This window comes from Mustela nigripes, chromosome 2, assembly GCF_022355385.1.
Source record: "Mustela nigripes isolate SB6536 chromosome 2, MUSNIG.SB6536, whole genome shotgun sequence".
NCBI lineage: Eukaryota > Metazoa > Chordata > Mammalia > Carnivora > Mustelidae > Mustela > Mustela nigripes.
Genome location: NC_081558.1, coordinates 154,376,442 through 154,403,811, shown reverse-complemented (window position 1 = coordinate 154,403,811; position 27,370 = coordinate 154,376,442). Strand labels below are relative to the sequence as shown.

At 38.8% G+C, this 27,370-nt stretch overlaps 1 protein-coding gene across 3 annotated transcripts in view; it reads right to left on the bottom strand.

Moving 5' to 3' along the window:
• Nucleotides 1–646: 646 nt before the first annotated feature.
• Nucleotides 647–27,370, bottom strand: part of IGSF11 (immunoglobulin superfamily member 11) — a 134,362-nt gene continuing 107,638 nt past the window's right edge. For 2 of the 3 annotated variants that reach the window (XM_059391905.1, XM_059391906.1), the window contains exons 2-7: nucleotides 25,541–25,704; nucleotides 23,912–24,119; nucleotides 20,926–21,081; nucleotides 5,748–5,870; nucleotides 4,776–4,926; nucleotides 647–3,005 (exon numbers count right to left, since the gene is read on the bottom strand). In XM_059391905.1, the coding sequence (XP_059247888.1) occupies nucleotides 2,561–3,005; nucleotides 4,776–4,926; nucleotides 5,748–5,870; nucleotides 20,926–21,081; nucleotides 23,912–24,119; nucleotides 25,541–25,704 (1,247 nt within the window). In that variant the 3' untranslated portion in view covers nucleotides 647–2,560. The remainder of the gene's footprint in view (nucleotides 3,006–4,775; nucleotides 4,927–5,747; nucleotides 5,871–20,925; nucleotides 21,082–23,911; nucleotides 24,120–25,540; nucleotides 25,705–27,370) is intronic. The other variant, XM_059391907.1, reaches the window with a different exon arrangement.

The window sequence follows — 27,370 nt, the reverse complement described above, 5'->3', positions numbered from 1 at the left end:
TAAAACAGGACACCTGGATGGCTCAGTTGATGAGGGGTCTGACTTGATTTCAGCTCAGGTCATGATCTCAGGGTTGTGGAATTGAGCCCTGAGTGGGGATTCTCTCTCTCCCTCTCCTACCCCTACCCCTCCCACTTATGTGCGCACACACTCTCTCAAAAAAAAAAAAAAAAAAAAAAAAGAAAGAAAGAAAGAAAGAAAGAAAAGAAAAGTTAAAACAAAGGAATGATCCAGTATATACCAAGAGCTACAATCGTGATCATAACTTCCCCTGCCGGAACTTGGCAACTTCAGTTTAAAAGTCATCAGTCATTCACCTACTCAATACCTGTATTAGGCACTGTGCTAGGTAAGGGATTCAAAGTGGGAAAAAAGCAGTCATGGACCTGGTCTCATGAACTTCAGACACGGCAAGAGGAAAATCATTCAATGTGTGAAAGGGTCATTACAACTTCAGTCATACACATAAGAACTGGACTCAAATTTCTACTAAGAAGATAAAGTAATTTCCAGAGTACTATTTGCTCATTAAAATTATTATGTATACTATTTAACAGAATGGAAAACTCTTATAACATTAAAAAGAAGACAAAATATAAACTCATAAATTCATTAATATATGATAAGTAATGACAACTTGTTTTTATATGAATAAACTTTTATTGAATTTTAGATAATTAGAAAGAATAAAGAAATGCAAGATAAATGCTTTCTAAACAACATCTGATAGTATCTTTTCTGTCATGGTATTTTCACTCTTTATAAAAAGTATAGACATTCATTTATTTAAATTTTTACAAAGTCAAGAACAATCACATGGAAAAAATAAGTAATGCTAACATAAATTCAGCATTTCATCAATATCGAAATGGCTGCAATGGTTAGGTTCTGAGCTTAGCCCTCCCCGAACACAGTAAAAGCAGCAGCTGCTGGTTTCCACATATTCAAACGGTCTGAGAATCAGGAAGCCACTCCCTGTGACGACTATGCTTGCAGGAAAAGAGGGCAAAAGGCATGGTGCGAAGAGGGAGTGAGAGACAACATTGGGAAAAAAAAAAATGATGCTCTTATCGAACCACGAGGTCGGCCTCATAAATAATTCAGAGAACGATTCTGGGGTGAAATCATTTCTGTGCTGCTTAAAGTGTGATTAAGGCGAGATAGTCCCCGATACAAGTATGCCCAGATCCACACAGCACGAGAGTGGGGAGTTTGTAAATTATCTGGTGAACTCCAAGGCCAGCCAAGCCAGGTAATTAATCACAGAAGGAGTCTCTTTACAGTGGTGTAAAATGCATTTGGGCAAAACTGCAACCCTGAGCTGTGACAAACATAGGGCAGACCCTCCCAGGAGCATACCTGAAGGCATCCCTTTTGTCTTATTCTTATCTGTTTTGCAAAACGAATTATTTTGGAAACAACAACAGAACTACTCCTGCCCTCCCTGTAACAACCTACTAACCTGGACATGTCAAACAAAGAGGAAGTTATCTCTCTCAGTGCAAAAGGCATCAGGTGCTGCCCTCATTAAGGGTAACCTAGTGTGATAGGCAGGGAGCCCCGGCCAGCCCAGCCGTGCCTGGAGGCTGCCAGGAAGGCTCCAGTCCCTCACACCTGCCTTCCTGCTCCCCTTCGGCCCACACACCCCAGCTCTTTCTATCTGGGCACCGGCCTCCCACAGGGCTCCACAAACACAATCACTGAATGCGCTGTTAGTAACAGTCTTTTCTTTCCTAGCCCTATGCCACTCATGTATTTTTTAAAAAAACAAAAAACAAAAAACCCCACAAGAGTTTTCTTTTAAAAAAATATTTTTCTAGGAAGTAATGAACAGTAATTGTCACGGACCCAGAACAGACCCTAGAAAAAAGCAGACAGGCAAGAATCTGTCATATAGCAATATTCCAAATATGAAATTCATGGTTTAGGAAGACATAAATAAATAAATAGGAAGGGGCTTCTCAGAGAAGTTTCTTTTGTTTTCCCCCATTTCTTACCAAATTTTGTTTGCGTAAAAAAGTTTTGATTCTAGGATACAAGAGCCAGCCCTCTTGGGACCAATATGAACCATTCATACCACTAAGCCCTCTAGATACAGAGGGAACCGTGATGATCCCAGGGTTGCTCATTATTTTTTTGAAAGATACCTATATTTTTAAATAATTTCATTATTTAAGCTTCACCTGGCACTTGAGTCTCTTGAAAAATTATTAAGTTAGGCATGAATTAAAGAATAAGCCCATCTGGACTGAAGTTTGGGTTTTAAGTGCTAGTCTGCTCTTGTATCATTTTCCTTGGCTTGGCACATCTCTGAGAACCAGTTTTTTGAATAGAATGCTGGGACATCTGTGGTGGGGAAACAAGTCTTCAAGATGAAGAATTCCAGTTCATTTCACAAATTTCACTGGCCACGTAACAGACAGCATTGCCTTTTCCTTTGTGCTTTTTTACTAGTATCCTTATAAGGAAAGCACTTCTTTCCCAGCACTTGTTCACCCCGCCCTCCCCCTGCATGGGGTACTCCACTGATTCTTTTCTGAACACTCTATCCGCTCAGGTACTATACCAGGGAGCCGGCCCGACTCTGGGCTGGCACCATGACAGGGATAGCACCAATTCGCTCTAGTGTTGCTTGGCTGACAGTGTACGAGTGTGTATGTTGAGGCCGAGGCTTCCTGCTGACTGAGCCATTGCTCCTGGGCATGACCTGCGGGGATGACCCTCTGTTTGCTGTCACTACCAGAGTCTTATGCGGAGCTGAGCCCAGGTGGGTCCCATTAGCGTAGATGGAAGGGATGTTGGCATTGCCTGAGTGGAGAGAGAAAGACTGGCGCAAGTCACTGAAGTGGTTGAATGACTCCGTGTTCCTGGGAACTTTTGGATTGTTGCTCCAGTATCGACTGTTGTACGTATTGGAAGAGGTCAATGTGTTGTTCTCTGAGGAGGATATCTCGGTGTGAAATGCTTTGGCAGAAGAAGAACATTTAGGTGGAAGATCATCCTCTCTGAAAAGGAATAGAAATAAAATTGTTGTCAGGATTAACTTGAATGTCACCCTACCCTCCAGCCCAGGAATCTTTCATCTTCTGCTAAGGCCATGTGTCTGTGAGATACAAATCCTCAGGACAGAACATACTATCAAAAAAGCAAACACGGGGCATCTGGGTGGCTCAGTGGGTTAAGCCTCTGCCTATGGCTCAGGTCATGATCCCGGGTTCCGGAATCGAGCCCTGCATCGGGCTCTCTGCTTGGTGGGGAGCCTGCTTCCTCCTCTCTCTCTGCCTGCCTCTCTGCCTGCTTGTGATCTCTGTCAGTCAAATAAATAAACAAAAATCTTAAAAAAAAAAAAAAAGGCAAACGCATCAGCCCTTGTGTCCTGGTGTCCTCAGCTCTGGCACTCATTCTCATTGAGACAATGCTCAAGAAAAATGTTCCCTCAGCTTCTCAATAGCCAAGAATACAAAAAGTAATGTCAAATCTCTCAGACTATACTTTCCAATATACCTGAAAAAAAAAAAAGGTGTGTGAATATATATGTGTGGTATGTATATATGCACGTTTATAATTTTTTTTTGCTTTAAATAGGAAAGTAGACCTTGAAGAGAGCCACTGAGCTTGTTGTGTAAAGAATTACAAAAGGCTAAGATAAGTCACTAATTTAGCTTAAGATGTTAATTCATTCAACAGTTATTGAGTACCAGGCACTCTACTATACTAGATGTTTCATGTAAAAAAAAGACACAGTTCCTATAATCCAGAAGCCTATGGCCAAATGAGAGTGCCAATCAATGCAAGAACATTTCCAAGTCTGAAAGGCTGGACAGGGACTAGAGTCAACTTCTGTGAGGAGGTGACACCTGGACTGGTCTTGAATCAGATCAAGGAATTTATGAAAGAGATGGATAAAAAGGAAAGGAGTTTGGTGCCAGAAGAGGGTGGAGGCTTGAGCAAAGACCCTGAAGCACGAGAGGCTACAGAACAGAATGGAACACCAGTGACCATGGAAGTAGTGACAGAGGACTAGGGAAGCAGGAGAAGGTCAGTCCTGAAGGGCTGTGTGGATCACGCCAACTAGACTAGATTCATTAAAGCATTTTCAACAAGGATACTATGTGGTACAATGTGATAGGGATAGAGAGGGAGCATGAACTCCCCTATCCTTATAACATGCCAAGAGTCACTTTTCTTTAAAGATGATTTTCATGCTGTGATAAGCACTGGGTGTTAAAGGTATAACTAATTAGAAATTGAACACGTCATCAAAAACTAACGATGTACTATACAGTAGCTAACTGAACATAATGAAAAAATAAAAAAAATAAAATAAAGATGATTTTCACATTGTTGTCTGAAGATGTTCATATCCTTGACTGAACTGTCTCTCACACCAAGCCATATGGCTTTGGCCTGTGTGCACAGGAACTGGTATGCTCTTGGGGTGTTTCTTCTAGCTTCTGGTATAAATGCCAATGTCAAACACATTTCTTAAACTAACTTTTCTTCTGTGGCAACCATCTTAACTCCACCTACCTTGGAAGTATGGAAGGTGAAGGAATTCTTCACATGTGTCCTCCTAGTTGGGCACATATGGGACCCTCTTCCTCTTTCATGATCCAGTAAATGAGTAAAAGTGATATAAAATACAAGAAAATATGACTTGGCACTTTAACTGTCTAGGCCATCACAGCCATTGGATTAGCAAAGAAGTCTTAGCTGCCAAAATTAATAGAAATACAGACACTGGCCATATAGGATGAATTTTCTGACACACAAACCTTATTTCATTAGGAATTTCTTCTTCCTCCTCCTCTTTATTTTTGCTTCTCCAGTAAAAGAATGCCCCTAAAATTAGTGCAATGCAAAAAATGATAATAACTGCACCAGTGCCAATGGCTCCAGCTATTAGTCCAATGCTCCTGGGCTGGGCTGCAAAATATATTTAAGGTAGATTTAAAGAACAAAAAAAGAGAGAGAGAGAGAGAAAGAGAAATAGCATACACTCATGCAACTTCATAAATATGTAAGTTTACCACAGAATCTTCTTAAAATGCACAGAATTGCCCAAAGTGTTGCATCCTTATAAAATTAAACCACGGTTAGTTTCTGTGTCCTCAGTGGCTGGGACTCACACACAGGAGGCTCACAGGCACTCGCTGAATGAATGAACATTACAGGACTCACCATGTCAGTAGAACAACACTTAGAGCAGAACAGGCCAAAGATGCTTACCTGCCTGATCAGCCCAGAGGAACCCTGGCGATCAGTGCGATAACAACCACCTCAACCCAAAAGGGTCACTACTTTTTGTAAGCGGAATTCAAATAACCCAGAACTCTCAAATAAAGGGAAAATTTCTGCACTGCTTATTTATGACCTGGCCACCTAGCAATTAAGCAGATATAAATGGATTAGGAGAAAATAATAGAAGGTCTTGCCGTGGCCATAAGATCATCACAAGTTTTTGTAATGTCAATAGGATTAGGCAAGCACTTGAAGACAAGCGACTGACTTGATTCTATTAATCCTGAGGAGAAAGACATTCTGTCATAAAAAACATGTTGTATTGCTGAGGCTGAAAAATATACTAAGACATTTATAAACATTTCAATAACTAATAAACCGAAGAAAATGTTATACTTAATCTTCAAACAACCTAAAAAAAATTAAGAGAAACTCTTCATTCCCTGGTTTAACAAAGATTTTGGTGTTCCAGACTCAGAGTCAATGTCAGAATTTTATATACTTACGTGAAATAACCTGGAGATCTAACAGACAGGTGCTGGTTCCGATGGCATTTGAAGCCACGCACTGGTACAGGCCTGAAGACAGGGCACTGATGTTCCGAATGGTGACTGTCCCCTGGACCTGGTCTGTCACAAAAATCATAATCAAGTAAGGAGTTAAGGGAAAAAAAAAAAAAAAAGAAAAAAGAAAAAAGAAGAAATCAGTAGGAAGCTACAAAAATAAACACTGAAGAGCCCTCCATAGCGTTTGCCAAAGAGATTTTCTTGGTTCATGAAAACACTAAAATCACATCACATTAAAGATCCAGAGACATGGAGGGAGGGCTGTCCTACATGCAATCTTACAACCTAATCTGCCGTTAGTCTGAAGTCCTATATGTGAGTAGCCCTCCCCTGAGGAAGCAGTGGCTAAGGCCTGTGCTAGAGAAGTTATGATCAGTAACATCACACTTCAGTTCTGAGGAAATGCGATGCCATCAAGATGAAACTAAACTCATTAATGTTCACTTTATACTTGATGGAGAAAACGTCCACGCTGTGCTCAAGGTTGTTGGTTGTTACTTCCAACAACTATTGTAACTGTAAGTCCAGATGCTCCACGAGGCTGACACCAAGATAAGCCAAAAGTTCAGTGGAAGAGCTACCAGGTCAGGAAATGGAGAGGAAGGTGGCGAGGGTGGGAGAGCCTCCAAGGGCAGTGCAGGTCTGGACCCTGTGTAGGGGAGAGACAAGGAAAGAGGGCCAGGCAGGGGGCATCTCTGATTGAGGCCTCAGGTTAGGGAAGTCTCCATCAGGCTGCAGGGAAGGCCCTGCGCTAAAGTCACCTGTTAAAGGAGTCCCACCCCCTGGAAGACTGCATTCGCAGGCCCACTGTGCCCATTCCCTGGTTGAGGGCAGCCTCAGAGAAACCTGGTCTGGGTGCAAAGCAGTTGGCAGAGTCTAGAGGGAGCAGTTGGGGCTGGCTGTCGACGGTACTCCCCACAGCAGGAGATGAGCAGTGCCATGTTCAAGTCCCCCACATTGACATTATCCAGAAATGTTTCAGTTGTTCAGATTTTATTAATTCATCAACATTAGCATAGATTATGTATTCCTTGTAAATAAAATGCAGATTACAGTAATAATAAAAAAAACTAAGATTAGTAGTTGCTATTACTATGTGCCAAGCATTGGTTAAGCTTTTATAGTATTATCTTAATCTTTCGATGACACTATGAGGTATTATTACTCATCTCACTGAACAGGTAAGGAGACTGCGGCTCTGAGTAATATGGTTATACAACTAGACACACAAAATTGAAATTAGATGGGGGGATGTCTTACGTCTAAGCTCTAGGCTTCCCTGCCTCCCTTAGGCAGAATTTAACACATCCAATCATTTCAACCACTCAGAATAGCTGCAAATTTAGAAGTAGAAAACGTCCTGATGGCACATTTCTGGCACCAAGTCCATGTGTTCCTAGGGCAACACCTGGAGCTCCCCCTACCCTGGGCTATTTTTACATGAAACTAACATTATCTTGTTTCTGCTGGCAATCTTCATTTCTATCTAGAGCAAAGGCAGAAGCAGAGAACACGGGTCAGCAAAAGCAAACCTAACCACAGCACTGCATGCATTTATTGGTTAAGTCATTTAAGAAATAAACACAGGGTGCCTGTGTGGCTCAGTGGGTTAAGCCGCTGCCTTCGGCTTGGGTCATGATCTCGGGGTCCTGGGATCAGGTCCCGCATCGGGCTCTCTGCTCCGCAGGGAGCCTGCTTCCCTCTCTCTCTGCCTGCCTTTCTGTCTACTTGTGATCTCTGTCAAATAAACAAATAAAATCTTTAAAAAAAAAAAAGAAAGAAAGAAAGAAATACAGAGTGAGCACCTTTTGGAAATAGCTTCAATAAACAAGCTAAAGAAAGGACATTTTTTTTCCTTGCTTTTGTTTTTTTAATCTGAACATTTTTTTTCTTTTTAAAGATTTTACTGATTTATTCATGAGAGACAGAGAAAGGAAGAGAGGCAGAGAAAGAAGGAGAAGCAGGCTTCCCATGGAGCAGGGAGCCCAACGTGGGTCTCAATCCCAGGACCCCGGGATCATGACCTGAGCCTAAGGCAGGGGCTTAACAGGCTGAGTCACCCAGGTGCCCCCAGTGGGAACATTTAAAGGGTCAAATCCATATTAGAAGGGTAGCTTACTTATTCAGAACATGATGCTCAAAGAATTTAGACATTTGAATTGTACTGGACAAAGTCAATATATTTGGTAGTTACTTTGTTTGCACTTTTATATTATTTCCTTTTCCTTGACAAACAACTCCGAGGGCTACTAATGTGTGCGAGCCTTTCAGTGAATGCACTCAGGAGCCGGGCCAGTCTGGGAGGAAACCACTTTCTCCTGTGTTTGCATCTTGCTCTCCCGGGCCTTCATGAAGTGCCCCTCCTGTGTGCTCTTCAGCACCATGTGTTCTCTTGTGCAGGCACTTAACCCCATTTGATGTCATTTCCTGCCTACTTGTCTCACTAAAAGAAGTGGGGGTGGGGGTGGTGTGCCTAGGTGGCTCAGTCAGTTGAGCCTTCAACTCTTGATTTTGGCTCAGGGTGGGATCAAGCCCCACGTTAGGCTCTGTGCTCAGCAAGGAGTCTGCTTGAGATTCTTTCCCTCTGCCTCTCCCCTGCTTGCTCTCTCTAACAAAGGGCGGAGGGTGGCTGGGTTTGTCTTGTTCATCACTGCATCATCATCCTCGGAAACTCTTCAGTGTCTGCTGTGTAGCATATGTGCTGTACTAAGAGTTTTACATCTGTATCATCTAATCGTCAAAATCCTAGGTTTTATACGGAGAACAAACAGAGGGTCACCAGACAGGAAGTGGGTGGGGGATGGGTGAAACAGGTGAAGGGAATTAAAGAGCACACTTAACATGGTGAGCACTGGGTAATGCATGGAATTGTGGAATCACTGTATTGTACACCTGAAATGAATATAACACTGGATGTTAACTATACTGGAATTCAAATAAAAAAAAAAATCCTAGGTTTTATATTCCTTACTTTTCAAAGATGAAAAAGTTCAGAGAAGCTACACAATTTGTTCAGGATCACACAAGTACAGAGGCAGTAACAATCTGTAAAATCAGGTCTCTCCATATCCAAAGCTTATAGGCACCATACATATGCTTGGTTTTTTAAACCACAATATTCTATAGGGTGCATCTGCAGGGTATTTCCTCACCATGCAATGTTACACTGCTGCTGTTAAACTAAGCCATCTGTCCTACTCCGTCTTTGATACATTACCAGATGTCACCAGGCAAGAAAACCATAATCTCTGGGCAACTAGCTCTGCAATTCCAAACACTGTGCTGCCGTTTTCCTAAGCCCTGAAGTTCTAGGAATTTGATCAGCTCATACCAAACCAGTAATGTTGTGGACATTTTCATAGAGATCATCGGGGAGACTTTTAACAGCTGAATGAAGCAGCATTACGGCATGTAGAAAGAGGTAAAATAAAGACTCTTGCTTTAAAAGGTTATTTTTAGAAGGTGAAGTCACTGTTCTTCCTCTTATCTCCATCAACAGGGATAGAGCATGCAGACTGATAGAACCAGTGCTTCCTAACGGAGGCTGACAGGCTGACAGGGCATGCTAGAGCTAACTCAGAATGTAAGCGGGGAAGGAGGCACATTGATAAGAGGATTAGCCAGAAGCAGAACTGTGCTGTTTGTGTAGACATAGCAAAAAGCAGACAGGAGCCCCTCAGCAAGTAGGGGGCTGCTTCCAGCCATAAGCACAGGGCTCTTTCTCAAGTAAAAAGGACTAATTCTTCAACTCAGTCTGTCACTTCACTTGGCCTGCTCTTGTACAGAAGTAGTTTGTTGAACTGAAGTTAGAAAACAAATGTTCTTATGGTCCTCTTTCTTTTAAGAATATGTGAAGTTCAACTGTGTGGAACCACAGTTTGGAAAACACAGGGATCTTCCCTACCACCGACCAGCTGGTTTCCTCCGTGTGACACAGAGCTACCAACCTAACCTCCATATTGCAGGTTGCTGTGAGGATGAAATGAGGTAATGCATGCAACAGGCACAGTATAGTGCCTGGTAAAGCTTCCCTGTAGGAATTCCATCCCAGCATCACTTGGGAAACTTCCATAATTTTCTGACTCATAGGAAAAATCAGTCAAGAAATTCGGAAAATGTTGGAAGTCTCCAAATCCCCAACAGATATTAATACTTAGTATCTGAGGTTGAAAGACAGGAATTCCTCAGTCATTAATTATTCTATACTTTCATATGATTTATGTACTTCAGAATAATTAGTGGCCATAATAATAAACAGTCAGTCATTTCTCAAATAAAAGTTCCAGAAGTATCCTGTAAGAAAAAAATAATAATGCAAACATGGTTTATTTTTATTTGAACCAATTATTATTACAAAACTATATATTTCAATTCTGCATTAAAAATGATCTTAACCCGATACATTTGATAATTAGTCAAAAGGAGAGCAATATCACAAAATACATGTCAAATTAAAATCTATTTAAAAATTCAAAGATAACATCACAAATACTTAATATTTAAATAGTCGTTCTAAAAGAAAATTTTAAAACACTATGTAGCATTAAGTATACTATCCAATAATCTTGATCTTTTTCATGCCAAATTTTCTAGACACTGAAAATTTTATTTCATTTTTGTGTTGATATTTGTTGAATTAAGATATAGATGAAGAACGCACAGGGAAAGAATCTGTTCCCATTAAGAAACTATCTAAAGTATCTTTGAGACACATATTAAGATACACACTGATTCCTATTAGCTTTTTGTTTTTTAATTTCATGATGAAAATATTTTGTCTGTTTGCTCAGCTTCGGCTTCACCATTGAAACAGATATTCCTATTGCCAATTCAGATTTTAAATTCATTTCTGATTTCATGTCAAGTGTATTTCCAAACCAACATTCCCATCTCCTTCTCTTTGCATTTCTCCTATTTGAGTATTTACAAAGCATTGGAATCCACAACAAGTATTCAAACACTGGAAAAAAATGATGAACATTACTGGGCAGTATTTGAATAACGAAAAATTTGGAACCCCAGTACTAACAACATTACATAGAATCACACATCAAAATTACCAAGCTAAGGACTCTTGCTTTTAAAACTTGTTATTTCCCAGAATACCACTCACACAGCATGTGTATGAAATATATTAGGTATATAAACTTATTAATATTTATTTGCAAGAGTGACTCACCATTAGCAACAGACTGGGGCACAACTACACACTCACAACATGGCAACAGCTACAAGCAAGACTGATTAGCTCGTGACTGCTTCTCTCCTACTCACTTCTGTCCAGGTTCCCAGAAATGTTGACTCTGAGTGTTCTTGCTCTGAATTTGTCATCAGTGGATTCTTTTGACTCAGTCTGTCTCTGTGTGGACTGTTAAGCTTTAATTCTCAAAGAAGAATAGTACTTAATGCTCAAGAAATGTTACCTGTTAACATTACTCTGGCCCTCAGAGGACCACTCACTCACTCGCTACCTTCCTTAAGCAAATCTCTAAGCATTCCTTCTCTGAGCTAATACAGCTGGTATTCCTTCAATGGGCCTAACTAAGACAGAAATCTGAGTTAATTCCGACTCTTTTCTGAGTCAGAATTTTTGACTGATTTTTTGGTTGATTTTTGTCTTCCGTCTCTCCTGAATCCCACCTCCCACCACTCCCCGCCCCTTCTCCATCCCCATCACAAGGGTCTTGGTTCCAGCCCTCTTCCTTTCATGATGGAGCTATTATCCAAGTCTCACATCTACGACCAGGCTATCAATCTTACACCCTGACTGCTTCAGCTGTTTCTAAAATGCAGATCTGGATATCTTTTCTTGCTTTATAAATAGCCTGGGAACACCCACAGTCTCAAAGACAACGTCCAAACTCCCTGAAGGCTATACAATGCCTTTCACAATCTGGACCTGAACCTTCCAAATTCCTCCCTCACCAAACCCTCATGAATCTTTTTGTCAGCTTCATAGATTTTCTCACTTATTTAAAGCATCAAACTTTTACATTTGCAAGATTTTGCACGCATGACTCCCTCTACTAATAATAGCCCCCTTTACCTGGTAAAACTTCTACTCATCCTTTAAGATCCTTTTCTGTTCAGGAAACTCTTTCCCTATAATGTTCTTCCTAGACTCTTTGGGGGAAAATAAAGGTTAATAGCAAACATGTTTATAGCATTCAATATTCAGTAGTACTAAAATTATCTATCTCTGTTTCCCCCATTAGACTGTGAGCTCTAGAATAAAGAAACATCTCTATGTTTCTATTTCTCTACTCTCTCAAACACCCTACCCTGAAGTAGTTACAAATAAGGGTTGTGTCTGTGTGTGTACCTATGTATACACAGGCACACATATATTCAAAGAATGGACAACAAATCTATATAGTTTGACAATTGCTGGTATTTAATTTTTAAAGAGGGAGGACTGAACATTGCATGGGACCTGCTTCTTTATGTCAGAATGTGGCAAAAGAACGGGAGTGCTTTCTATGTAGACCCTGGACAAACCTGGTATCCTCTCTGGGCCTCAGGCTTCACCCTGGTAACGTGACAGAGTCGGACTACAGTAATGTTTGAGACACTCTCCTGCTCCATCCTAGTTTCCATACTAAGTTCTGCAGAGTTCTCAAGCAAGCAGCAAGCAAAAGAGTTAATCTCCGCTCTTTACTATATTAAATTATGAAAGGATAAGGACAACAGAGGATTTGTTAGGAACAATGAGGGAAAAATGCATGATTTTTTAAAACCACACTGAAATAATCAGTAGACAGTATGGAGAATGGGTAAAAGAAAAAGCCTGGTAGATGAAAAACATAAAATACTAGAAATGAATCAAACTAATCGCTTCTCAACCTTTTGGCTAAGATCAAGTGTAGGAATTATTCGAGCTATATCTAGTATCACAATTAATGTAAATGGAGCCAATCAAAGAACAAGGCTCTCAGACTGTAGACTGAAATCCAAATTAAGTCCAAACACATGCTGCTTATAAGCAAAACAAAACTAAAACTTAAGACATGGAAACCTGAAAGTAAATGAACCATAAAATAGAAACATACCAGCAAGAACTAACCAAAGAAACCTGCTGAAGAATTTTAATAATTAAAATAAGGCAAAAATGCATATTAAGCATAGAAAATCATATAACACTTTATAAGCAGATAATGACACATACTGAGAGTACATAAAAAAAAAAATTGGCATAACTGCAGGGACAAAGTGACAAATCCACAATCCTACTGTGTGACTTTAAAACACATCTCTCTCATAAAATAATAACTGAAACATAAAATATTGGTAAGGATAAAGAATATTTAAACAATACAATTAACAATTTTCTCATCATCTATATAGCCATACCTTGTTTTATTGTACCTCACAGATAACTGCACTTTTTACAAATTAATATTTTGTGGCAACCTTGAACAAGTCTATTGGCACCATTCTCCAAGAGCATCTGCTCACTTTGTATCTCTGTGTCACCTTGTGGTAATTCTCACGGTATTTCAAACTTTTCCATTATTGTTATATAGGTTATGGTGATCTTTGATGTTATTATTGTAATTGTTTGGGAGTGCCACAAAATGTACTCCTGTAAGACAGCAAACTTAATGGACAAAAGTTTTGCGTGTGCTGACTGCGCCAGTGACTGGCCATTCTCCCATCTCTCTCCCTCACCCCAGGTCTCCCTCTTCTCTGAGACAGGCTAATTAATAACCCTACAATGACTTCTAAGTGTTCAAGTAAAAGCAAGAGTCATACATCTCTACTTTAAATCAAAAGCTAGAAATGATTGAACTTAGCAAAAAAGGCATGTTGAAAGCTGAGATTGGTTAAAAGTTAGGCCTCTTGCACCAAATAGTTGGCCAAGTTGTTAATACAAAGGGAAAACTCTTGGGGGAAATTATAAATGCTACTCCAGCAAACACAGGAGTGACAAGAAAGTGAAACAGCTTTATTGCTGATACTGAGAAAGTTTCAGTGTTCTGGAGAGAAGATTAAACAAGCAACAACAACCTCTTAAGCCAAAGCCTAATCCAAAGCATAGCCCTAACTCTTCATTTCTAGGAAGGCTGAGAGAGGTGAGGAAGCTGCAGAAGAAAATTTGGAAGCCAGCAGAGATGGGTTCATGAGGGTTAAGGAAAGAAGCCGTCTCCATAAAGTGAAAGTGGAAGAGGAAACAGCAGGTCCCGATGGAGAAGCTTCAGAGGTTCTGCAGAAGACCCAGCTCAGATAACCCATGTGACCACACGAAACAACAGATTTTCAATGTAACCGAAATAGTCTTCTCCTGGAAGCAGATGCCCATCTAGGACTTTCATAATGAGAGAGAAGTTAATGCCTAGCTTCAAAGCTTCAAAGGACAAGCTGACTCTTTCATTAGGGGCTAGGGCAGCTGATGACTTTAAGTTGAAACCAAAACTCATTTACCATTCTGAAAACCTTAGGACCTTTAGGAATTATGCTCATTCTACCATGCCTGTGCCCTATAAAGGGAAGAAGAAAGCCTGGATGATAGTATGTCTGTTTACAACATGGTTTACTGAGTCTTTTAAGCTCACTGTTGAGACCTACTGCTCAGAATAAAGGACGATTTCTTTCAAAATATCACTGCTCAGTGACAATGTATCTGGTCATCCAAGAGCTCTGAAGGAGATGATCAACATGGTTAATGTTTCTGTGCCTGCTAATACAACATCTATCCTGCCTCCCATGGATTAAGGAGCAATTTTGATGTTCAAGTCTTACTATTTAAGAAACACATTTCCTAAGGCTACCATTGCCATAGGTAGTGATTCCTCTGATGGACCTGAGTCTGGAAAGGGCTTACCATTCTAGATGCCACTAAAAACATTCATGATTCATAGGAAGAAGTCAAATAGCTTAAGAGGAGTTTAGAAGAAGTTGGGTCCAACCCTCAAGGACGACCTTGAGGGGTTCAAGACCTCAGTGGAGGAAGTAAGTGCAGATGTGGTAGAAACAGTAAGAGAACTAGAATTAGAAATGGAGCCTGTAGAGGTGACTGAATTGGGGCAATCTCATGATAGAATGCTTAAAGGATGAGCAGCTGCTTCCTATGGATCAGCAAAGAAAATGATTTCTTGAGATAGAATCTACTCCTGGTGAAGATGCTGTGAAGACTGTTGAAAAAATGACAAAGGATTCAGAATATGACATAAACTTACATGATAAAACAGTGGCAGGGTTTGAGAGGACTGATTCCAATTTTGAAGGAAGTTCTACTGTGGGAAAATCCTATCAAAAAGCACCCCATGTTACAGAGACATTCATGAAAGGAAGAGTCAATCAATGTGGTTAAGTTCATTGCTGTCTTATTGTGAGTAATGGCCAGTCACACTAACCTGCAACCACCATTGAGAGAGAGCCAGGACCTTCCACAAGGCAAAATGACTGTAACTCATGGAAAGCGCAGATGATGGTTGGTATGTTTTAGAAATAAAGTACTTTGAAATTAAGGTAAATACACTGTTTTTTCAGACATGATGCTATTGCACCCTTGACAGACTACTGTCTAGTGCAAACATAACTTTTACAGGCACTGGGAAACCAGAGAATTCACTTGACTTGCTTTACTGTGATATTTGCTTCATTATGGTGGTCTGCACCTACACCCACAGAATCCGTCAGGTGCCCGTATCTCCACCCGAGCACCTGTAACTGGACATCTGATTCCAGGATTCAATTCCTGATTCAATATTCTGATTCCAGAATTCAATTCCTTTAGTCAAGATGCCACAAGTTTTTTTTTTATATTTTATTTTTATTTTTTTTTTAATTTTTTATTTTTTTTTTTAAGATTTTATTTATTTATTTGACAGAGAGAAATCACAAGTACACTGAGAGGCAGGCAGAGAGAGAGAGAGAGAAGGAAGCAGGCTCCCTGCTGAGCAGAGAGCCTGATATGGGACTCGATCCCAGGACCCTGAGATCATGACCTGAGCCGAAGGCAGCGGCTTAACCCACTGAGCCACCCAGGCGCCCCAGATGCCACAAGTTTTAAAATAAAAGTTAAGACACTAAGACCAAGGCAAAGGATTTGTCTATTTTGTTGAAATTCATTAAACTGGAAATTCATTCAACTAGAGGTTTTACTTACAGACTCATTTAAATGTAGGTCCACCCAATAATTTCTTCTTCTCCCCTTTCCCCAATTAACATTCAACACTTAAAGCTGCTTAAAGCTTGCCATCAGCATTATTCCGGGAGGCTCGTCAGGGTTAAAATGGTTTGTTTTTGACAGCTTTTTAAAGACCAGTTTTAGGTAGTTCTTACTTTCCCTTTCTCTCCTCTGCCTCGCTTGCTCCACTCCAAACACACTGGCCTCTTTGCTGTTCGTCCCAAACACCAGGCACATTCCGGCCTCAGGGCCTTCAGATGGCTGTTCCTTCTGCCTGGTATACTCTCCAGCTCCCATATTCACAAAGTTCATTTGTTCAACATGCTTACATCATTTTCAGAGGATCATCCTCTTGGTGAGATTCACCCTAAGCACTTTATTCAACACTGCAGCAACTCATGCCCCAACAGTTCCATTTTATCTTCCTCCATATTTTTCCCCACAGAAGGTATCACATGGTAGCAAACTGCAATCTACTGATTTGTTATATTCAATCTTCACCCACTAGAAAGTAAGTTCTATCAAGGAAAGAAGCATTTCTGTTCTGTTCTCCACCGTATCTCCAGTAGCTAGAATAGTGTCTGGAACCCAGTAGGTGCCTAACATATATTTGTTGAATGAATAAAAGAAAAACAGAGTTCACATCAGTATACAAAAGGATAAAATCAAAAGCTTGAATTAACAAGATTGATCCAAAAAATAAAGATGAAAAAGCATAAACAAAATTAATAACGAAAAAGGAAATATAATAGAGTTTTAAAATGTGCAAGAAAATAATACGAAGGATAATAAAAAACATAAGTATTAAGTGCTTATTCATGTCAGATGCTGTTCTAAAAGTTTTACAAGTGTTTTCATTTAATCTTTATTCCACACCTGTGAGGCAATTACTGTTATTGTGTCCATTTTACATGTAAGAAAACTAAGGTACAAAGTCATATAACCAGTCACTCCTGGAGCCAGGATTCCAAATCATGTCCTCTGACTCCAGAACCTGCACTCTTAAATACATTCTCCTGACTTCATAGAATATATGAACAACTTGATGCTATTATGAAAAAAAAAGATGTTTTCTATAAAAATAGAGAAGAGGGATGCCTGGGTGGCTCAGGTGGTTAAACATCTGTGTTCAGCTCGGGTCATGATCTCAGGGTCCTGGGATTGAGCCCCAGATAGTGTTCCCTGCTCAGTGTAGGCTTCGTTTCTCCCTTTCCCTCTGCCCAGCACCACCCTGACCCCAGTCTTGCATGCACCCCTTTTTTCTCTCTCAAATAAATAAATAAAATCTTAATTTAAAAAAGAAAGAAAAATAGAGAAGATACAGAAAATCTAAGTAAACTTATATCACTAGAAAAATAGTCAAGAGTCAAAAATCTACCAACAAGGTAGCAAGGTAAAGCTTTTATAGGCAAATTTACAAAATCATCAAATAATCTCCATCTTATTCATACTATTTCAGAGTATAGAAAAAGAAGGACAAGTACCTAACTCATTTTATAATACCCTTATGTAATCTGATACTAAAACTGAATGAGGGCAATGGAAAACAGAAAAAAAAAATCACAGACTATTCTCACTTAAGATCACAAATGTAAAAATTCTATTAAAATGTTAGCATACCGAATGGGACAGTTTATTAAAAAGTAATCACGATCATATAGACTTTATTCCAGAAATGCATGGATATTTGACATTAGAAAATATATTAATGTCATTCACTCATTAGCATTTTGGGCCAGATAATTCTTTTTTATCTTTTTAAAAATTTTATTTATTTGAGAGAAAGAGAATGAGTTTGGGGGGGGGGGGAAGCAGAGAGAGAGGGATAAGCAGACTCTGTGCTGAGTGCTCAGCCTGAAATAGGATTCAATCTCACAACCCATGAGATCATGACCTGAGCTGAAATCAAGAGTTGGATCTCAACTAACTGAGTCACTCAGGTGCCCCACAGGCCATATAATTCTTTATTGTGGGGGTATCCCGAGCCCCTACCCACTAGCTACTGGTAGCACCCTCTTATGTCAGCTGTGATAATAAAAAATGTCTCCAAATATTGCCAAATGAAATTGTCCCAGTTGAGAACCACTGAAGCAGGGACTGGTGAACTGTGACACAGGTCCAGACACTTAAAGAAATCTGGGCCAGTTGTGCAGACCTTAGAAGCACCGGCCAAACGGTACTTCATATTTCCTAAGAATGAAGACATTCTTTATATATCACACTACAAGTTCCAAAGTGAAGGAATTGAATGTCAATACAATACTACTATCCATTCTACAGTTTATACTCAGATTCCAACAACTGTACAGTAATGTCCTTTATGGCTCTTTCTTCCCCTATCTAGTTTCTAATCCAGAATTCTGCATTCTATTTTCTTAACCCCTGAGTCTCTCTAAATCTGGAATAGTTTTGCCTTCATCTCTGTTTGATGTTTCTTCATCACCGGATACAGATTTTGTGTTTGCAACAAGAATACCACAGAAATCATGTTGTGTCCTCCTCAAAGCATACATAAAAAAGTTCTCAGTTTGTAACAGTATTGGTAATGTTCACTTTGATCACTCAGTTACATGGTATCACGCAGGTCTCTCCACTATAAAGTTATCTTTAAAATTAATAAAAAATACGTAGAGGCACACTTCAGTACTATGTAAATATTTTGTTCCTCATCAAACTTTTGCCCACTATTTTGACATCAACGGTAATTTTCAAACTCTACTATTCCTTCTGCAGTGGGGAAGGAACATTCCACTCTGAGAAAATGCTTTTCCTTCTCTCCCATTTATTTATGCATATTAGCAAGGATTGGGGGATTTTTATTTTATTCAACAGATTATGTATTGATTTTAATTTTCAAACTGTCCCAGATTTGTCCAGAAGGAGCTCCTTCATGCTAGACCCTACACACAAGGACAATTCTAATCCCCTAAATATTATGTCCCTGTCACTAATCTGACTTCTAGAGTGCCCTTCCCTGGTGTCAAAATATTTTTTTCTCAGAGAATACATCTTGAATTTAAATTAAACAACATTGGGGCGCCTGGGTGGCTCGGTGGGTTAAAGCCACTGCTTTAGGCTCAGGCCATGATCCCAGGGTCCTGGGATGGAGTCCCACATCGGGCTCTCTGCTCTGCGGGGAGCCTGCTTCCTCCTCTCTCTTTGCCTGCCTCTCTGCCTACTTGTGATGTCTGTCAAATAAATAAATAAAATCTTTAAGAATAAATTAATTAATTAAACAACTGCAAACATATTAGTGAAGTGCTTTTAAAATCTACGTTATTTTGGGATTATAAACTATTTTGAGATCTATTTTACTATTATCAGTACCAAGAGATAAATTTAAATAAAAAATCTGATTCACTTAATGTGCATTATTATGATAAATGAAGTTATTCGAAGTAATTCTGATAATTGAATTACAAAAGCCAACATTTTCTTCTTTAGCATTCAAGCTCACTTTCATAACTAAAGTACTAAAAAATATTTAAGTTGCTAAGAAGATACCTAAAAACTTGACTGACACATATATTCAGAGACAAAGAGGTATGATAGGCTCCTTCTACACTGTATTTCTCAACTTATATACAAACCACCACTTTCAAGCATTCATTTGCAATTCCAAACTCAGCCCAATATTTCACAGAAATGTTTTTAATATAAATCATAGAATCTTAGTGCCGATACAAAGAACCTTGGAAATGATTATCTAATCCCTTTATTAAAAAAAGGCAACAGAGGCCCAGAGAGGTGAACAGTCACTGAAATAGATACTGGAAAAATTTGGAATTTAAATATGTTTTTCAGGATTTCAACACAAGAGCTAGATTAAACATGCCACTTACATGTAAATAGTGAGATTAACAAGTTAGTTCACAAAAAAAATCTATTTACCCCACAGCGCAGCTGAAACATTTAGCAATTTAGCAATCCATGGGGAACAATGGTACTGCAGTAATCATTATCAGAGTAAGCCAGAAGTTATTATCCCCCATCACTGAGAAGTTTCTTTTTAAAAAATAATTAATTTAGGGCTGAGTAAATTAAAAAATGATGGAAAGGCCCATTAATATTTCTGATATTCTTGTAGAAAACTTACAGGCTCTTACAGAGCTGATGGCCCTGGTTCTTTCACATGCTACCTTTACCATATGACTTAGGACTTTGTGTTTTGATGACAGCCATAGACTATCTATACAATTCAAAGCTTCTCAGGCATAATTCAGTTTGTTTGGGGCCCCTTCATTAACTGTCAACTCTTTAACTTAGGATGTGTATACTGCCCTGAGAACACTACAAGAAACATACCCCGTATCACAAGGCCACCAAATTTTATTTTCTTGAAATAGAAGATTTTGTATATAATTCTATAATTTTCCCCTCGTTCTATTTGATCAGCTTTCCTCAAATCTTCTAGAGTGTTTCCTTTATTATCCAATTAAATCACTGGATTTACATGTAGGAAATAATCGATAACACTCATGTCTCCTCCATCTTTACCTGTTTGGTGTGATCAACTCCTGGTTCTCCCATGATCTGAGGCCTTTTCCTGTTCTCTTTCCCATCTTCTTCCTCTAATTAGACTTGAGGCTGAAAACAGGATGATTGACCCCCTCATGATCATGCTGATGCTTCTCACACTAAAACAGGCAACTGTGCCTCAAGGAGGAAGTGGCTTCTCAGTTATCAACTTCAAGGGGTATCTTATAGTTAACAATATAAAGAAGCTACCATTTAGCCATTTTAAGTCTTCACTGTAATAGAATGGAATTTCCATGTATAGTTACCACTAGATGAGATATATAAAGGCAGCACACAAGAAAGAAAATGTTTTATTCTCTTTAAAGTTGGAAACGCAAAATGATTCAGGTAGTTTTTTCAGCAGACAGTGTGTTATTTTTCAAAATCTATTAAAGTTAATTACTTCATGAGTCTTAGAATTTGAATTTTGCGTGGTAACTGATTAAATGGGTAAAGCAACACTGTACATACCCTGAGTGGCGGTTGGAGGTAGTTTGAGGGTATTGTCTAACTTCTCCCAAAGGTAAGTTGGCCGAGGGATGCCTTCCTCTGAGCTACAGAGCAGGATGACATCGCTGCCGATATCCTGGGATCCTTGGATTTGGCAGTGTGGGGCAGAAGGGGGAACTACAATAGGAAGAATAAGGAATAAAGTATGCATTTACTGTAAGCCGACTGATGATATAGGAGACATCAACATTCAGTGCACTGGAACCCCAGATGACAATGTTTGTAGGACACACATCAGAAGACTATCTTGTGAGTGAAGCCTGTGGTTAGTCCTAGGTACTATTTAGGGGCTTGGGTACAGGTGCAGGGCCCACAGCTTCAGCTGGCAGGGGGCGAGCGTGTACAAGAGGCTTCACACCTTCATTATATTTCCAAGGAATCTGATGGTCTTGGTTTCACTCTCCTTCCTCTAAAGAAGAATGTTGAAGGTCCTTGGTGCCCACAGACTGCCTTTAAAGATGTGAGTGAGAGCACCCATGCCAGCAGCAGCGTGATTCCCAGTAGCTCAAGGCTGGAAACAGCCCAAGTGTCCATGGATGGATGAATGGATAAACAAAACGTGGTACATACCTACTACGAAATATTATTCAGCTCTGAATAGGAAGGGAATTCTGACACATGCTACGGTCATGGATGAACCTGGAGAATATTGTGCTAAGTGAAATAAGGCAGTCATAAAAAGAAAATGATTCTACTTCTACGAGGCACTTAGAGTAGTCAAATCCATAGAAACAGAAAATAGAAAAACGGTTACCCACAGCTGGTAGGAGAATGAAACATTGTTTAATGAGTGCAGAGTTTTAGTTTTGCAAGATGCAAAGAGTGCTCAGATGGGCCTCCCCACTACATGAACACAAAACACCACAGAACTATAGACTTGAAAACTGGCCAAGATGGCAAATTTCACGGTATGTGTCTTTTACCACAATCAAAAAATATTTTTAATTACTGCAAGAAGCCACTTTTAGAAAAGATATTTCAAGAAAGAGCAACCACTGGCCCTGGCAACTACTCTCCGCACAGGGCTCTTTGTTAATTTACTAACAAAAACCAGACAGGCCTAAATTCTCCTTTATGCAGTGGAAGTTAGAGGAAAGTTCAAGTATGTCTACTACTTGGTGGTAACGCAGTGGACATTTTAAGGCAGATAAGGACACGAAGGACACAAAATAAAAAATTACCCAAAAAGAGCATTAAAGGAAAAAATGTGGTGCTTTGCAGTAAGAATGCAAACAAATAAAAATATACACTAAGCCAATGGCCTGGAGTCTCATACTGGGGTACCTAGGAATTAAAGTTGAAATCCAAGTGATGATGTACTTAAAATGCTAATGACTATTCAATAAATTGTGTTCAACCTTTTAAAAAATGAATGTAAGAATACATAAAAGATAAGTGCAGTAGACAGAGGAACCAGGAAAGACAGCGGGTGTGGGAGAGAGAACAAGAGGGTGTAAGGTAGGAAAAGTAAACAATCTCAGAGAATCCTAGCTGCTGTGATGTGGTAAACCAATGTCCTCCATTACTACCTTTGACGTTGCCACCGTGTGACTATAAAGGAAACCCAAAACAATTCTCTGGAGGTAGCATTAACTGTAAGATAAATTAAGGTTTTTTTTCTTCCTTTAAAAATTGAAAAAATAAACTTAGATAATGTGGGAAGACAGTTATCTAGCTTAGAGGTATAAACATCAGAAAAACACTGAAATTCTATTAGTACTCTGTATTTAGTACTCAAGCATTTTTAAATCTCCATATTTCATAAAAATTTCTGTATAATTAAAAATTCTATTTAATATAAATATAAAATATATAAAAATATGTATTTTATACATAAATATTATTATATTTATATATAATACATATTTTTATATAAAATATAAAAACAATATAATTAAAACTCTACAATTTTAAACAGATTACTGTATTTCTAGGATGGAAATCTCCAACCTGGTCCTTAGCTTTCTTATTTCATTTGAAGGCTAGGAAAACAAGACATCAAGGCTATAGCATATTGTCACCCACAGAGGGAAAATGGCAAAAAGCCCCATTACTGATATTCTCAAGTAACTCAACAACAGGAGGGAAAAGGAAGGGCAAGAATTTGCCAAGGAATAAGGGAGTAGATTCTGAGACATGGCTAGGATGGAGAAGAATCACGAGCATCAGCCCAAAAGAACTGAACTGAGCTGCTTCTCCCACAAGCATGCATTTAGGAAGCAGGGTTTTATTTCAGAGGCAGCAGAAGTGAGAAATACAACATGTTTAGAACGGACTTAATTTAGTATGAAATAGTCTAACTCTATGGTAAAATGGGTGAAGCACTCATTTGAAACAAGACATCTACATTTTAATCTAAGCTTTATCGTACATTATCTACGCCACCTCGAAAAGGCCCTAGATCTGTATGGTCTCAGTATTAAGACCAAATTGATCATATAACTTATCATTCTCTGACTTTTGAGAGTAAAAGGAGGTATTACTGAAATTATATACCAGGACATGAGATATAAGCCGAGAACTGTGGGGAGTCTACTCAGTGTTATGTAGACATGAAGTAATTGTTTTCTCACATGAGCTGAAACTTCTGCTTTGTACTCAAAATAAATGATTCTTGATTTAAGTGGCTCTAAATGGTAAGTGCTATCATTTACCTATTGTAGCACAAGTGAGAGGCCACTCGTGATGGTATTTTACACCACCTTTCTCCACCTTCACAGCAAATCATTTAAGAAGCTTCAGAGAACCATCAGAGGGAGAAAGGGATGGGAAAATCATGTGTAAAAAACCAGAGAGAAGCAGAGTCCAGACAGGGCAGACAGGAGAGGAGACAGGAAAAGGACATGAGCAGAGAGAAAGTGTAGAAGGATGGGCAGAAATAAATATTCTCAAGAAGAGAGACATACCGTAAGCAAAGCCAAGGTACCTGGAACATCCTGTCACTCACCTAAAACTGTGAGACCGGTGACCCCAATGTTTCTGCCCCCTCTATCTGGAAGGTTGTTGACCAAACACTGGTAGGTGCCTGTATCTGAGAGCTGAGTGTTATTAATGAAGATAGAGACGTTGGTGGCTGGCATGGTGCCTGTAAATCCTACCCTACCATGGAACCGGGGGGCACCATCAAACATCTGTCCACCCTGATACAGGATGACCTGAAAAAAGAAAGCAAAACAAATAAACAGGACACTACAACCCCTTCTAGACACATGGTACATAACAGTAACTATCTGCTAGACAACAGACTGCACCAAACATTGGAAAACTTTATTTCTCATCTTAACTGTTGCCACCCACTTTTTACTGTAGCACCAATGCATAGGTATATTCTGGGATTCTAAATTTTCATATCTCAAGTTGGAATAACACTGTTTCCTTGTCGAACTCATCACAATATAGAAAATAACGTGAATGCAATCTTACTATCAGCCCATAAATATTTTTATTCCAATAATTCCAGAATAAAAAGTTTAAAAAATCAGCACTGCCATTCTCATGCTTACTAGGTGACAAAATGATAGGTTATAGTTATAGCCTGAACATAAATGAATATCCTAAAAGGAAGAAGAGTTGCAGGACTGGTGATTACTCTTCTTTCATCAATTCCTATTATCAAAGTTAACTATTCATGAGACAGGACTCAGAATGATGTTACAAAAAGCCCTGTGGGCTGAGAATGGGAAACTTGGTTCTATTTCAGCTCCATTCGTAAATGTTTGGGTAACTACAGACAAGTCTTTCTTTGCCTCCTAAAGTGAAAAGGTTGAATAAAATGATCTTAAAGACCCAGTCTAATTATACTAAGTTCCATGGTTTGAAGAAACAAAAAAAGCTTCTATGAAATATACATATTTGAATTCATATCAGAAAACTTACCTTATCAGATATTTTTAGGCAGTAATAAGCTTACTACTGAAGCAGAAAAGCTTCATAACAGTAATAAATTATCTTTGGGAATAAAGGTATAATCATGATTACTAATCATTAATTTTCTGAACATCATTTTCTGCAATGGTTAATACAAATTATGGATCTTTTACCTGTAAGTGGGTAGCAGCTTCTTTTTTCATGTACCCTAATTTATTTGAGACTCTCTGAGGCTGGCTAGTATGCCTGGCTGTGTTTATTTTAAAACACTTGTGAAATAAACCAAATAAATCAAGTACTAACTATCTAATTTTACTTTCTTAACATTATCACTGTCTCTCAAACATACTCTCATGCACCTGTGTCAGTGTCAGTCCCTTCCTGTCAAAGTATACTTTGCTTTTTCTGTCTTGGTATTTCCTATCAGCAATGCCTTTTGGAAAAATTCCATGTTCCTACATAAAATTCTCAGAGGAGTCCCTTGACATCTGTTAAAAAAAAAAAAAAACAAAAAAAAAAACAGTCTCTTAAAAAAGAGGATAACCTCTTCTGATAGTTGACTAATAACACAGAAGTAGGATTTAAAACAGCACAGGCTCATTGAAAGTACTACCTTATTCTAGAAATCAGATATGTAAGGATGCTTTTTGACCCATGTCTTTTGAAAAGATGAATAGTTGAGAGGTAGCATGGAATGGAACAGAAGTACCTGCTCAGGTTGGTTCGCATTGGAGAGAGGAATGACCATCCAAATGACATTGAGGTTAATAAGGGCAGCGCTGGTAGTGAAGGTACAGGGCAGGACTGCCGTCTGGCCCCGGGCCACCTGGATACTCCCAGGACTCTCGGAGACTTCCAGGGAAGCTGCGACACCTGCAGGGAAAGAAGAAAGGTTATGTTCTCACACTTTGCCAACAGACCAAACCTCTTGAGGAAAGTTTGGTGTGTTACACTATTCGGAACATAAGCAGACTAACATGACTTGTTCAGTTGTTCAGTCTTACTGAACAACTACTGACCAATCACCGATTCAAAATAATAAAAACTGTTCACCCCTTTATCTCTTAGAAACCACAAATGAAAAATTTCAGCAGCTATTTACTTTATTTCAGAAGAAAGTAAGTAGCTGCTCTTTGGCCAGATTCAAATACAAGATGGGAAAAGAAGGCTGATAGGGTTTGAGCAAAACTAGCAATGCTGAGGAGGGATGAGAAACCAATTATTTTTTAAGAGCATCATTATAATAGTGCACTTGAAATTAAAGGTTTACACATAAATCTAACAAATTCTATGTAAGATTTATATATTAAAAATCATAAAATGCTAATAAAAGCAATCAAATAAGACCAAAAAATGGACAGATATGCAATGTTCATGGATTAACAAATTCCATTCTGTCTAAACTGATCTACAGAGTCAGAGCAATCCCATCTAAAATCCCAGCAGCTACTTTTTGTAGCTATTGATGAACAAATTCTAAAACATATGGAAAGGCAAAGAACTAGAATAGCCAAAATAATATTGAAAAATCAGAAAAAATTTGGAGAATTCACACTATCTGATTTCAAAACTTGCTACAGAGCTATAAGTCATCAAGACAGTGTGGAGCTAGGATTAAGGATAGATCACCAGGAAAATACCACAAGATTGAGAGTTCTGAAGTAAACCGTTATATTTTTAGTAAAATGCTTTTCAACAAAGGTGTAAGACAGTCAAATGGGGGGAAGTAGTCTTCAATAAATGGTGTTGGAACAATTCAATACTAATATGCAACAAAATAACTCAGACCCTTACCTGAAGCATACATAAAAATCAACTCAAAATGTTATCACAGACCTAAAGGTAACAGCTAAAGCCATAAAACTTCTAGAAATAAACAAGGGAGAAAATCTTTGTGACTTTGGTTTAGTCAAAGAAGTCTCAGATAAGTCACCAGGACCACAAATCATGAAAGACAACAATTAAAAACCTGGATTTCATTAAAATTTTAAAAACTTCTGTGCTTCAAAAGATTCAATTAAGAAAATAAAAAGCCAGGGTACAGGCTGGGAAAAGGTATCTATAATTCACACATCTGGTAAAGGACTCAAATACAGAAAATACAGAGAACTATTACAGCTCAATAATGAAAAGACAACCCAATATTAAAATGAGTAAAATATTGGAGTAAACGTTTCAAAAAAGTAATAAGCACATGGAAAGATGCTCAACAGTATTACTCACATTAGGAAACTGCATATTAAACCACAATAAGATGTCGTTACACAGCACATGAATGGCTGTCATCAAGACAAAACCAAGTTGTTACAAGGAGGTAGAGTAACTAGAATCCTCATTCTCTGCTGGTGAGATTGTAACATAACAACCCAGAAATTTCACCCCTAGGGATCTACCATGTACAGTGAAAATACATGTCACACTAAGATCATTAACGTTCATGGTAGCATTACTGAACAGAAATAATACAAATATCCATCAATTGTTTAGTGGACAAAGTGAGGTATACCCATAAATGAAACATCACTTGGGGGAAAAGAAA